The sequence below is a fragment of the Microcaecilia unicolor genome, chromosome 9 (genome assembly GCF_901765095.1).
Source record: "Microcaecilia unicolor chromosome 9, aMicUni1.1, whole genome shotgun sequence".
NCBI classification, from domain to species: domain Eukaryota; kingdom Metazoa; phylum Chordata; class Amphibia; order Gymnophiona; family Siphonopidae; genus Microcaecilia; species Microcaecilia unicolor.
Genome location: NC_044039.1, coordinates 174,966,485 through 174,981,164, shown reverse-complemented (window position 1 = coordinate 174,981,164; position 14,680 = coordinate 174,966,485). Strand labels below are relative to the sequence as shown.

Below are 14,680 nucleotides of genomic sequence, written 5' to 3'. Positions count from 1 at the left end.
ACACACAGTTTATGGCGACTTTTATAGAATTAGGGGGTTTAAGTGCATACCTCTGAGCCCTACCTATGCCCTTACCAAACTTCGTTCATGCACACACATACTAGTAAAGTACATGCCATCAAATTATTCCATGTGCATTTCCACTAGTTGGTATTCTATAAGAGATCATTTACATGCATTAACCCCCGGATTCTATATAGGTCACCCAAAGTTGGGCACACAAATTTGGGCACAGATCCCAGATTCTGCATGTAAACTAATTGGTTAATGAGCTGTTAACAATCAATAATTAATGTTAATTGGCAGTCATATGGGTTTACGTATGGCTCTGCCCTGATCTATAAAATGCACTCCTAAATTTTATAGCATGGAACTCAAAAGGGGGTGTGGTCATGAAGAGGGACATGGGCGGGTCAAGGATGTTTCTAGAAATTAGGTGTGATGTTATATAATAGGGTCATTTATACGCCCAACTGTCAGTTGCACGCCAGCATTTACACCAGGTTTCAGCAGGTACAAGTACGCACCCAAAGCTAGCATTTTGTAAAGGTTGCCATTTATAGAGCCCCCCCAAGTGGCTACTTATACATGCAAATGACAAGGAAACTGCCATTAAATGCCTTCTTGCCACCTAGAGGTAGGTGGCTTCTTATAGAATTAATCAAGAAGAATACCACCAAGGTGGAGGAATGAAAACTACTACAGAAACATCAATGGAAGTGGAAAACAAGTAGGGTTATACAGTGGGGGAAATAAGTATTTGATCCCTTGCTGATTTTGTAAGTTTGCCCACTGACAAAGACATGAGCAGCCCATAATTGAAGGGTAGGTTATTGGTAACAGTGAGAGATAGCACATCACAAATTAAATCCGGAAAATCACATTGTGGAAAGTATATGAATTTATTTGCATTCTGCAGAGGGAAATAAGTATTTGATCCCTCTGGCAAACAAGACCTAATACTTGGTGGCAAAACCCTTGTTGGCAAGCACAGCGGTCAGACGTCTTCTGTAGTTGATGATGAGGTTTGCACACATGTCAGGAGGAATTTTGGTCCACTCCTCTTTGCAGATCATCTCTAAATCATTAAGAGTTCTGGGCTGTCGCTTGGCAACTCGCAGCTTCAGCTCCCTCCATAAGTTTTCAATGGGATTAAGGTCTGGTGACTGGCTAGGCCACTCCATGACCCTAATGTGCTTCTTCCTGAGCCACTCCTTTGTTGCCTTGGCTGTATGTTTTGGGTCATTGTCGTGCTGGAAGACCCAGCCACGACCCATTTTTAAGGCCCTGGCGGAGGGAAGGAGGTTGTCACTCAGAATTGTACGGTACATGGCCCCATCCATTCTCCCATTGATGCGGTGAAGTAGTCCTGTGCCCTTAGCAGAGAAACACCCCCAAAACATAACATTTCCACCTCCATGCTTGACAGTGGGGACGGTGTTCTTTGGGTCATAGGCAGCATTTCTCTTCCTCCAAACACGGCGAGTTGAGTTCATGCCAAAGAGCTCAATTTTTGTCTCATCTGACCACAGCACCTTCTCCCAATCACTCTCGGCATCATCCAGGTGTTCACTGGCAAACTTCAGACGGGCCGTCACATGTGCCTTCCGGAGCAGGGGGACCTTGCGGGCACTGCAGGATTGCAATCCGTTATGTCGTAATGTGTTACCAATGGTTTTCGTGGTGACAGTGGTCCCAGCTGCCTTGAGATCATTGACAAGTTCCCCCCTTGTAGTTGTAGGCTGATTTCTAACCTTCCTCATGATCAAGGATACCCCACGAGGTGAGATTTTGCGTGGAGCCCCAGATCTTTGTCGATTGACAGTCATTTTGTACTTCTTCCATTTTCTTACTATGGCACCAACAGTTGTCTCCTTCTCGCCCAGCGTCTTACTGATGGTTTTGTAGCCCATTCCAGCCTTGTGCAGGTGTATGATCTTGTCCCTGACATCCTTAGACAGCTCCTTGCTCTTGGCCATTTTGTAGAGGTTAGAGTCTGACTGATTCACTGAGTCTGTGGACAGGTGTCTTTCATACAAGTGACCATTGCCGACAGCTGTCTGTCATGCAGGTAACGAGTTGATTTGGAGCATCTACCTGGTCTGTAGGGGCCAGATCTCTTACTGGTTGGTGGGGGATCAAATACTTATTTCCCTCTGCAGAATGCAAATAAATTCATATACTTTCCACAATGTGATTTTCCGGATTTAATTTGTGATGTGCTATCTCTCACTGTTACCAATAACCTACCCTTCAATTATGGGCTGCTCATGTCTTTGTCAGTGGGCAAACTTACAAAATCAGCAAGGGATCAAATACTTATTTCCCCCACTGTAGATGAGTCTTAGTTTTCAAAGAAAGATTTATTTATCACCTATAAGACCGCAATTTTGGTGGTCAATTTTCCAGTAAGACATCACGTGGTATTGACCCAAAGAGAGAGTGATTATTTGTGTGTTATAGCAGACTCCTGAGGCGGGTGGTGATGCAGAAACAAGTCTTATGGGTGATAAATAAATCTTTCTTTGATAGCTATATACGTGTTGGAAGACTCATCTATAACCCTACTTGTTTTCCACTTCTTATAGAATTACCCACTTAAGGGTGAAGTTATCAATGTGGGCTACCATTAAGATGTGTTATTTTACCAAAGCTTGGTATTTTAGCACAGGTTCCATTTAATACAATGAGACCTAGTTACTAATAACCTGGGTTATCACTAAAACAACAGTAGCCCATGTTGATAACTTCACCCCTTAATATGCAATATTGGCATTATCATTCATTATCTGCTGGCAAAATCCATATTGAGCTAGATTCAATAAATAATGCCCAAAGTTAGGCGCCAGGATGATCCATACTAAACTAATATTCTATAAAGGTTGTTCTGCATGGAGCATCTTTGTAGAATACTAGCTTAGTGCACATTTTACACCTAACTTTGGGTGCAAGCCAAAGGCTGGTGTAAATTCTGGCACCCAACCGATTGCAGTTAAGCATGCAAATGCATATAACATCATGCCTAAATTCTGGGAACACCCCTGACCTGCCCATGTTCTTCCCATAGTCACACCTGCTTTGGAGTTGCGTGCCATGAAAATTAGGCATACATGTTATAGAATTGGGCATAGAGCAGCACACATAATCCCTAATTACTGCCAGTTAAGTGCTTGTTAACTCCAATAATTCATTTTTAGCATCTAATTGACTAATTACTACTGAAAAAAAGGTGTGAGCAAAAATCTAAATAAATAATTATTTACGTGTAGATCTGGGATCTGTGCCCAAATTTGAGTGACCTATATAGAATCTGAGACATTGTGCACTAATCGTTAGTAAATAGGGGCCTGAAGGAGTGGCCTAGTGGTTAGAGTGGCGGACTTTGGTCCTGGGGAACTGGGTTCGATTCCCACTGCAGGCACAGGCAGCCCCTTGTGACTCTGGGCAAGTCACTTAACCCTCTATTGCCCCAGGTACAAAAAGTGTACTAGGTAAAGCTCTTCTATTTGTACACACATTAAGAATTGTCAATTTCTTTCTATTTTGTATTACCATTGGTTCTATTAAAATAGATTTTATGATGATCTCTGTACTTTATAGCATTCCAAATATACTGTACATTAGCAGTAAGCACATTTTAATAACTGAATTCTCAATGGAAATAACATTTTAATTTTATTCAGTAAAACACTATTAGAAAAGGAAATTCCAGTGAGACAGGATAATATTGTTTTTACTTGACTGACAGAAACATTCAAATGATATGCTATCTGAAAAATCTTTAATACAAAACATAAGGGTGTTGTGAACCAAGAAGGTAAAACTGTATAGAGGATGGCTGCTTGGAAGGGCACTAGCAGTCAGCTATTGACCAGAAGCAGCTGTCACCAAGCATCCCATTTTACATGTGCCAAAGAAAGCATATATTAAAACTTGACAATATTCATTTTAGGATAAGTAGCATCAAGGGAGCCTAACTCAGATTTACAGATCTGCACAAAGTGTAAATACTTGGCAGTCTCCATTGGTAGTTGAGTGGTCCCTGGCAGCAGTGATCCTCCTCAGCAGCTGCCTGGGTTAGTGCCGTCAGCAAAATTAGTGGCAATGACCCCTAGTGGTAGTCTCATGGTACTACTGTAAGGGTTATCACCACCATTTGGGATGACAGTGCCACTGGGGATTACTCAACCACCATTGAAGGCCCCAAGTAGGTCCCATGAGGGAGACTGGAGGAAGGGAGTGTTGTATGTGTGTGTGTGTGGGGGGGGGGGGTGTTATAATAGCAGAGGGCAGGGATTTGGTGTTGGGAGACAGGTGTTTGATGTTGGGGTGTTGGGATATTGATCATGGGGTTGGGGTTTATGAATGGAGAGTATCAGGCTTGTGATTAGGGGGTGAGGTCTATGTCAGAAGCCAGGGTGTTTGATGTTGGGGGGGGGGGGGTCACACGTGATCAGGGGCAGGGTCTGTGATGGGGCTGGGTGTTTAATGTTGCGGGTGTTGTGTTTGTGATCAAGGCATTGAGATTGTCAGTTCTTTGAGTGGAGGACACTGTGGGAGCCTGTCGTGCTACTCCTGTAGCAGTGCACAGTGCTACTGGACTGTAGCACAGCTGCAATTACTGCCTCCTCATTAGGTACTATCGGCACTTGTGAAAGCTGGTGTGTGGTACTAAACCATACACTAGCTGTCACAACTGGCCACACCTTTGCCTGCCCATGTAACATCCAGATCCCGGTCACTCCCGGTTTGACAGCTAAAGCAGGATTTTAAACTCAAAGGCTCACTTTTTAGCACAGGAGACAGTAGTGCACTGAAAAATCCACAATAGCTGTTTAATGCAGTTTAATAAAAGGGCCCCTAAACTCATAATGTCCACTAAATGACCGGGGGGGGGGGGGGGGCAGGGGAAAGAGGGGAGTAGTACAAATGATGGAAAAGGAAAAACATCTACAAGAATATTATTGTAGAGTAGATCCTATAGTGGTACATCTGACCTTAAAGAAGGCTACAACTTTCTTCAGCAGAAAATGACTGCTTGATCTTATATGCCAGTTCAACCCCCCCTCCCCACACACATATTTGGAATTTCTATACTTCACAACATGTTTGCATTATTAACTCAAATTCCCAGGAAAACTATGAACTTAATATATTCAAATTTGCAGTGAAGGTGCTCAGAAACCAGTGTGACTCAAGTGAAACATATAAATAGCCACCTTTCTCTGTCATCGTACTTCCTCATTTGTTTAAGGCAAGTCACAAAAAAATATTGAGGTGATCAGGGGCAGGGTCTGTGATGGGACCAGGAGTTGCCTTAAACAAATGAGGAAGTGGCATGATAGAGAAAGGTAGCTATTTATATGAGTTTCACTTAAGTCGCACTGGTTTCTGAGCACCTTGACTGCAAATTTGAATATATTAAGTTTATAGTTCTCCTGGGAATTTGAGTTAATAAACTTTTTGTGTTATCATGGGTTTAGGAATAAGTAAGGTGATTGTTTGAATCCCGCAAAGAAAGTTTTGAACAATATATTTGCAGGGAAATTTAAAAGAAAGAACAGAATGCCAATCTGTAACACCTTTTGAGGCATTGTTTCCTACATTGCTGTGGCAGCATCTGGAAATATTGATCTTAGTATTTGTAGTGCTATGGATTTACAGCCTGTCTCACTGACACAGACTACTCAATAATTACCGTGGATTGTTTTGGATTCGTATTAGATAAATGAAACCTTTATTAGAGGTGCTAAATTCTACAATGATTAAAGTATATACAATGATTAGCTATATACACACAATGATTAGCTACATAAACAATCATTACATCACTGGTCTCTACATCTAAGCAATGCTAAGAGTTCTTAGACCAGGAAAGGAAGCAATAATACACTATACATACAATCATCACTGGTCCTTACATCATCCAGGCTCTTATCATCAGCTGGGGGGGCCCGTTACAGCGAAAGCCAGGAGCTTTTTAGACCAGGAACAAGTCCTCTGCACAGTACGTATGTTACTCACAGATGAGCTCCCGATTTCACTGAAAGAAACTCCCCTTTTTATTAGGCTCAGAACTCATGTTCAGAGCTGAGGAAAATTACAGAATGCTTCTCTGTCTAGGTAAACAAGCCATACTGTGGGAACGTGGTCACATGTTTTCCAAGTCCAGGTGGCCAAGCATCCGAAAACAAGAACCATCCTCCCCTTTGCATACCAAATGAATTCTTATCTTCCAACTTGTTTTTGTATTTATAAGGAAAGTTACTTTCGGTCAAAGACAGAAGATTTCAGAGTTCATTATTGATCAAAGCAGGGTTGAAAAGCAATCCTTTACATCTTCCATTACAGTACTGAAGAACAGAAAGTCTCTATATTGAAAGAAATGCCTAATACTTGCTTCAGCAACACATATACTAAAAAGCCTAAGCACTAAGAAAGCAATTCTATATATAGGTGCCCCAATGCTGCACAGTGAGAACCTATACTATAATGGCATCTGGGTGCCCAGATTCTCTTATAGAATACTAGCATAACCTGGCATCAACATGCCTGACATTTATGAACCTGCAGTTACACCAGCCCTAGACCTGGCACAATTGCAGTTGCAGAAATGTGGCAAGGGCACATGTCACTTACAGTATTCTGTAAGTTATGTTCCTAAGTGGGAGACATGCCCATTTCCTGCCCATTTTTGTATTCAAAGGGTCGGAAGGAGCAGATCACACATCAAGAGGGCTCAAAATATTTATTCAGCACAGGAGCTTTTGATTGTGTGAGATCTTCTGTGCTGAATAAATATTTTGAACTTTCCTGATACATGATCTGCTCCTGTCGACCCCTTGTGTGCAGTCTGCAAACCACTGACACCTCTGTTGTTTCCTATCATCTATATATTCAGGCATCCGCTCTGCCTCAGCCCGTATTTCTTACTGGGTCACATTGAGCACATTGGCACACATAGTTTAATTTAGTATTCTCCCTCCAGAGATTATGTTGAAATTGACTGTATTTTGATCACTATTGACAAGAAGTCCCACCACTGTTCTTATTTGCACCAGGTCCCTGAGACAACAGCTAAAGTACTTCTCTCACTGAATGCAGGACTGGATCTCCAAAAAATAGCCTGAAATTCCATTATCTTTGTTTTTGTTTTTTTAATTCACAAGTATGTGTCTTACTTTGACTAAAAATATAGAAGGGAACAGATTCAGGAAATCTCTGGCCAGGTAAGGTATATGAAAACACCAAAGAGGAGGAAAAAAATCCCCTATGAAAAAAATACAAATGTAAAAGAAGTAGAGGGAGGACTAATAAAATAAATAAATAAAAAGGAACCTAGAAGTCATGTAATTCTGTAATCCATTCTAGGCACTGTTGGACAGATGGGCTAAATAATGGAATAAATAAATAAATAACATGCCAAAATTGCTAATGACTTAATTTCCACAATTATTCAACTGTTTAGCGAATTTGCTTAGTGTTTGTCAACAATTTGGAAAATGCCAAATTATGCACAGAAAGACAGAAGATTTGCAAACACAATTTTATTTTCTGCATTATTATCACATTTGCGAAGGCATTGCAGTTTAATACATTGGCCTCGTACTGAAGAAAGCAAAGGACATAGTTTTAAACAAGTAATTGTTGGTTTAATAAGTCCGAACATGGCTACTTGCCTAACATCCATGGAATACTGATCTGCAGAAAATTAAATCACCAACAAGGCAATTCTGACAGTGATTCTGGGGTGATTTATATTGATAGATGAACACAACTAAGTGAATGAGTGAGTGTCTATCTTCTGTGAACCTATAAGAATGATTCTTTTTACAGAGCTTACCTGGAGATTGAAATTTCTCTTTCTCAAGACCAAATTCAGAAATACACAGAGTGTATCCAGCAGTATGTGAACAGCACTGTCAGAGAGCTGAGGAGACTCTTCCTTGTCCAAGACCTGGTGGATTCATTGAAAGTATGATTGCTTTAAAAATTCACATTGCTCAAGAGTTAATATTTTTCTCTTATCAAAAGTATTATGCTGTCAAAGTCCAAATAGCCCAACTCAAATGTTTCTTTTCTACTAGTTTTATAAAATATGCTGTTGTTTAATAGTTTAGTATGATTTAATTTTATATCTGGATAAGAACATGTTTTGATAATGGTATCATTATGTAACTTTAGGAAAACTGACTATTACCTAGGTCATTCTTATACAGTAGGCTGAATTCATAATCTGTGAACAAGATATCAGCTCATGCTGGACATAACCTAACCCTTGTTCCTTACAACCTCCAACGTGCCTATCATACTTGATCAGTACTCTGCCTTTTACCTAATTTTGTATTTGTTCATATCGGTATTGGCGATCGCCTCTACTGTAGAATGTAAGCCACATTGAGCCTGCAAATAGGTGGGAAAATGTGGGATACAAATGTAACAAATAAATAAATAAAATAGTCCATAATTGAAGAAAATAATCCTGGAAAATATTCAAAGTATTCTGTGATCTATAAACTAATCTGATAATCTCCACTCAAAGGAAAAACACGAATTATAGGTGTCATTATCCCACAAACGAAAGGCAAAAGAGAGGCAAATGGTACCAGACTAACTTTTTTTTTTTTAGTTTGCAGTACTAATGTGGCTACTGACTTATGTAGGAGCACTCTTCAATGGTCTGACACTGCTCATAATGGGTAAGAATATTCACTTTTTATGTTTCCTCTAAGTAGCACTAAAAAGGAGATTCAGTATTGTGATATCTATTTAGAAACATATAACACATCCCGACATACACTATGCTATTTATCTATTTTCAAGCAGAACTTCAGAATAGCTGGCTTAGTTGAGAACGACAAACTTAAAAAAAAGCTATGTAGTTACATATAGGGCTTCTAATTTTTGTTATAACAAGAAAACCCTGATAAAACCACCCTGATGGGGAAATTAGGGTTTCAGGTTATAAGTTAAAAACCTTGAACTGGAAGCTGAAGCTGTGCTGGACCTGGAACCAGGACTGGAAGCCGGGACTGTGCTGGAGAACCAGAACTGGAAGCAGGAGATGTGCTGGAGCTGGAACCAGGATTGATAAATGTCTAACTAGTGCCATGATTGCTATCTCTTAAATTTTAATTATTAATATATTTTTATACATTTTTATTGTGTTATAGTTTCATCAGGCTGCTAGCCAGACATTTATCATTTTTGTTATTAACTTTCTATTCTTGTGATAGTTTTTAAGTTTGTTCTCTGTATTTAGACTCCTGAAGCAGGCCATTTGGCCAAAACATGGCCGTGTCGAGTCTGTAGATTGATCAATAAACTCTGTATTCAAGAGCATTGTCCAGTCTTGTTTATCTACTCCTTGACTCAGTTGGATTTCAGGACTCTGCTCTATTATGATTTTTCTTCTTACCTTTCCAGTCATACCTTTAGTGAAAGGACCCCATAATTCTTGAACTATGCCCTCCAGGTTACAAAATCACTTACTGGACCAGATTGGAAAAGAGAGGCGGAGACATAGCACTTATCTACCGAGAACAATTCATCACCGAAACCATTGCCGAGTCCATAACACCCCAACTAGAAATTGCCTCATTCAGAATCCATAACAAATCCCTGATAGATCATCTGAATTGCGTCCTGTTTTACAGACCGCCCGGTAACTGGAACGAGAACGAAAGCCAGCCTATCTTCACGGACTTCATCTCAAACACTTGTGTAAACAATTCCAGCACACTAATACTAGGCGACATAAACCTTCACCTAGAAGACCCCAACTCCACCAACATACGTGAATGCAAAGACTTCCTACAGTCCTGGGATCTCAAATGCCCTCACATGCAAACTACCCATATCAAGGGACACACACTGGACCTCCTATCACACAAACTGTCCTCAGATCATAACCTATTAATAACAGACATCAAATGGACAGCAACACCTTGGATCGACCATTACAATCTGAACCTATCTTTAACTGGCGGAAAAAGGGATTAAACCATTCACCAAAACATACAACTTGCACTACAAGAGGGCAAATAGATCCACAAGTATTCTGGCAACAGATATACGACAACAGATGGACAACACAAACTGATTCCATACTTTATCTCAATCGCTGGGAGTATAGATGCAGAAGCGTACTAAACGAAATAGCACACTTCCTCATCACAACACCGACATCGAAAACTTCTTTAACGATCTGGACCTAATCCCTTATGGATACCCAGCTGACTGTATCTGGACAACATTTAATCTCCTCAACACTGAATCAGTTATACAAGCGACTCATAGGTTCGCCAACACCCACTGCAAACTGGATACATGTCCCAGTCATCTACTTAAATCCGCCCCCGACCACTTCATAGCAGACCTCACATTCCACCTAAACTTCATGCTACAACAAGGTCTCTTCCCTGAGGAATATGGTAACATCCTACTCACCCCAATACCAAAAGACACCAAGAAAAACACAAATGATCTCACCAACTACCGCCCAGTTGCGTCTATCCCACTAGTAGTAAAACTGATGGAGAGTTTGGTGACCAAACAGCTTACGGAATACTTGGACAATTTCTCAATATTACACAATTCACAATCAGGATTCCGCTTCCACCATAGTACCGAAACTGTCCTAGTCACTTTCCTGGCCAAATTCAAGCAGGAAATAGCTACAGGTAAAAACATACTTCTCCTCCAGTTTGATATGTTGAGCGCATTCGACATGGTAAACCACAATATACTACTAAGACTCCTTGGCCACTTCGGGATTGATGGAAATGTACTTAATTGGATCAAAGATTTTCTAACCACCAGAACATATAAAGTAAAATCAAACTCAAACTCAAACATATCACCACCGTGGAAAGCAGCCTGTGGAGTACCTCAAGGATCACCACTATCACAAATACACTTCAACATGATGATGATCCCACTGGCAAAGTCCTTATCCAATCGAGGCCTCAACCCGTTCATCTATGCAGATGATGCTACAATCTACATTCCCTTCAGACACGACTTCACAGAAATAACCAATGAAATCAATGATGGCCTGAACATCATGGACTCCTGGGCAAACTCATTCCAACTGAAATTGAACACTGGAAAAACACACTGCCTCATCCTCTCCTCTCAATATAACAAGTACAAACCCACAACCATAAATACCCCAGGACACACCCTCCCTACCTCAGACAGCCTAAAAATACTCGGCGTCACACTCGACCACAACCTTACTCTCGAGAGCCAAGTAAACTCCATAATAAAGAAAATGTTCTATTCAATGTGGAAACTCAAACAAGTAAAACCTTTCTTCCCAAGGGAAACCTTTCGAAACCTAATTCAATCACTGGTCCTAAACCATGCAGATTACTGCAATGGAATCTATGCGGGATGCAAAGAACAACTCACAAAAAACTCCAGACCACCCAAAACACAGCAGCCAGGCCGATATATAGTAAAACATGATTCGAAAGTGCTAAACCCCTTTGAGAAAAGCTGCACTGGCTCCCAATCAAAGAATGGATCATCTTCAAAATCTGCACTCTGGTCCACAAAATTATCTATGGTGTATTCCCCAGGATACATGATAGACCTTATAGACCTACCAATCAGAAACAAAATCGGATCATCACGATCATACCTAAACCTACATTACCCAAATTGCAAAGGACTTAAATGCAAAACAACTTACGCATCCAGCTTCTCCTACATAAGCGCAAAACTATGGAATGGACTCCCAAAAGCTGTGAAAACAATCCATGACCATCTATACGTCAGGAAATCAAAAAACCAACCTCTTCAAAAAGGCCTACCCCAACGATCCAACGTAAACCCCCTCACCCAGCAACACAGCATGACCAATGATTGTACTGGACAATATACAATCTTCATTCCTTTCGACCCTTCACAACTACCTCATTCGACCACTATATAACCTTGTATTTGTTATCAACCGACTTGGCGAACGCCTTTGTGGTGTACAAATGTACAACTACATAAATAAATCCTATAGTAGTTCTTCCTCCACTGCTATTCTGCTGTCAGTGTACCCCAGGGCTCTGTTTCAGGACTTCTCTTTTCTTTTCACATTAGTCCCCTTGGTGCTCTGATCTCCTTCCATAGCTTTCAGTACAATTTTTATACTTATAACTCCCAGATCTACCTCTCTATATCAGAAGTTTCACAGAGAATCCAGTGCCATATTTGAGCTGATTGTTTGATATTGCTGTCTGGGTGTCCTACTGTCACCTTAAACATAACAGGGACAAAATGGAGCTTTCTATATTTCCTCCCAAACTCAATTCCCCTTGTGTCTCTTTTTCTGTCTTTATGGATGGCGCAGTAGTGTAAGGGCGGGGTGGTCTGCCCTGGGTGCAGGCAACAACGTAGTGCATGGAGCAGGCATGCGACTGTTGGCTCTGCCGGTCCCCTGCCCCCTCTGACGTTCCTTCCTGTTCTGGGACAGGGGACCAGCAGAGCCAACAGCCGTGTGCCTGCTCCAATGCAGCCCTTGCTAGGAAGAAAGGTGAAGGTGTGATGTGCTTTGGGGGAGGTGACGCTTCAGGGGGTTAATGCATCAGGAGAGGATGACACGTCAGGGGGAGGGGGGTGCAGAGGTGGCCTGCCCCAGGTGGCAAACAAGCTAGGTATGCCACTGGGAAGGCGTTCTAAACTTTCAGTTCCCTCAGATCATCACATAGGGTCATCTTTGATGACTCTCGCTCATTTTCTGCGTATCCAAAACACTAATAAAGCATGTTATTTCTTCCTCTTTACCATAACTACAATCCTTTCCTTTCTGACTATACCACCAAAACACTCATCCACTGTCATCACTTTCCTTTTAAATTACAATCTGCTGCTTGTGGGTCTCCACGTGAACCATGTTTCTCCAATACAATCTATTCAAAATTTAGCTGCACAACTTATATGCCTCCAACATCACTATGACCATGCAACAGGTCACTACACTGGCTCCCTATTTGCTTGCACATACACTTAGTTCAAGCTTCATATGATGAAAAATACATTTCTGCAGCCCCTCATTGCCTATCTTTTCTTTCCTCTCTGCATACCCTTTCTTATGGACTCTCTTCTTTAGATAAGTTGCTCCTTTGTTCTCTTCCGTGGCTTGCTTCATAATTGTTGTGACTGTTCTGAGTCTTGCCATATCCGAGTAAGTGGAACCAACATTTCAGCCATCATTCTGAAGAATGCCACAGCACGATGGCTGAAAAGTCAATTCCACTTGCTTAGACGTGGCAAGACCCGGGCAACTGCAACAATCAAGTTGCTTCTTTCTCTGTCCTATTCCTCAATTGCCAAATCCTGACTCTCTTAGTCCCATCTTCCTGCCATATGTCTAGAATAGACTTCCTGAGTCATTGTGTCATTGTCTTTTTCTGACCATATTCAAATTCAGTTTAAAAATTTGCCTTTTTGATGTTGCTTTTATATTTTGATTGCTTTTCCATAATAAACGTATTCATGTAGACTCTCTTGTTTATCATATATGTTTGTCTTGACAAAACTGTAAGATTTATAGGACAGAGGCTATGTTATTGCGGGTAATTCTATAAGGAGGATACCAAGAACATACGGAAATAACCTGAAACCAACACTTATGTGCGTTTGTGCCCACATACACATTTAAACACCAGTATTCTGGCTGCATTCTATTTTGTAAAATGGTTCCTAAATTCAGTGGTGTGTAGTTTGCAGGTGACATTCACATGGGTGGAGTTTGGCTGGAATGTGGGTGAGGTACACATTTATACATTGTGGTACCGCGGGTGCGGTAACAGGCACATGCCCCTCACGGATACAGACAGCAGACAAATTAAACCATAAAAAAGCCCTTTACTATGCTTTTATTCATGCTATTGGGTTCACTATCCACCTTATAATTGAAAGAGAAAAACGCCTAGATTTCGACCCAAATCGGGAGATAGACGTTTATCTCACAAAAACGAATAAATCGGTATAATGGAAAGCCGATTTTGGACGTTTTCAACTGCACTCCATCGCGGAAGCGTACAAAGTTGACGGGGGCATGTCGGAGGTGGAACTGGGGCGTGGTTATTGGCCGAGGAGAGATGGGCGCCTTTCGCCGATAATGGAAAAAAAGTATGCGTTTGTAGCTAGAATTTAGGGCACTTTTCCTGGTCCCTGTTTTTTCACGAATAAGGCCCCAAAAAGTGCCCTAAATGACCAGATTACCACCAGAGGGAATCGGGGATGACCTCCCCTGACTCCCCCAGTGGTCACTAACCCCCTCCCACCACAAAAAATGATGTTTCACAACTTTTTATTTGCACCCTCAAATGTCATACCCACCTCCCTGGCAGCAGTATGCAGGTCCCTGGAGCAGTTGTTAGGGGGTGCATTGGACTTCAGGCAGGTGGACCCAGGCCCATCCCCCCCTACCTGTTACAATTGTGCTGCTTAATGCTTAGTCGTCCAACCCCCCCAAACCCACTGTACCCACATGTAGGTGCCCCCCTTCACCCCTTAGGGCTATAGTAATGGTGTAGACTTGTGGGCAGTGGGTTTTGAGGGGAATTTGGGGGGCTCAACACACAAGGGAAGGGTGCTATACACCTGGGAGCTCTTTTACCTTTTTTTTGTTTTTGTAAAAGTGCCCCCTAGGGTGCCCGGTTGGTGTCCTGGCATG

General features: G+C 41.5%; 1 protein-coding gene across 2 annotated transcripts in view; it reads left to right on the top strand.

Annotated features, from left to right (window-relative positions):
• RTN1 (reticulon 1) overlaps window positions 1-14,680 on the top strand; it is a 193,631-nt gene that overhangs the window by 168,354 nt on the left and 10,597 nt on the right. For both annotated transcript variants that reach the window (XM_030213857.1, XM_030213858.1), the window contains 2 exons: window positions 7,837-7,975; window positions 8,630-8,699. In XM_030213857.1, coding sequence (XP_030069717.1) covers window positions 7,837-7,975; window positions 8,630-8,699 — 209 coding nt within the window. The remainder of the gene's footprint in view (window positions 1-7,836; window positions 7,976-8,629; window positions 8,700-14,680) is intronic.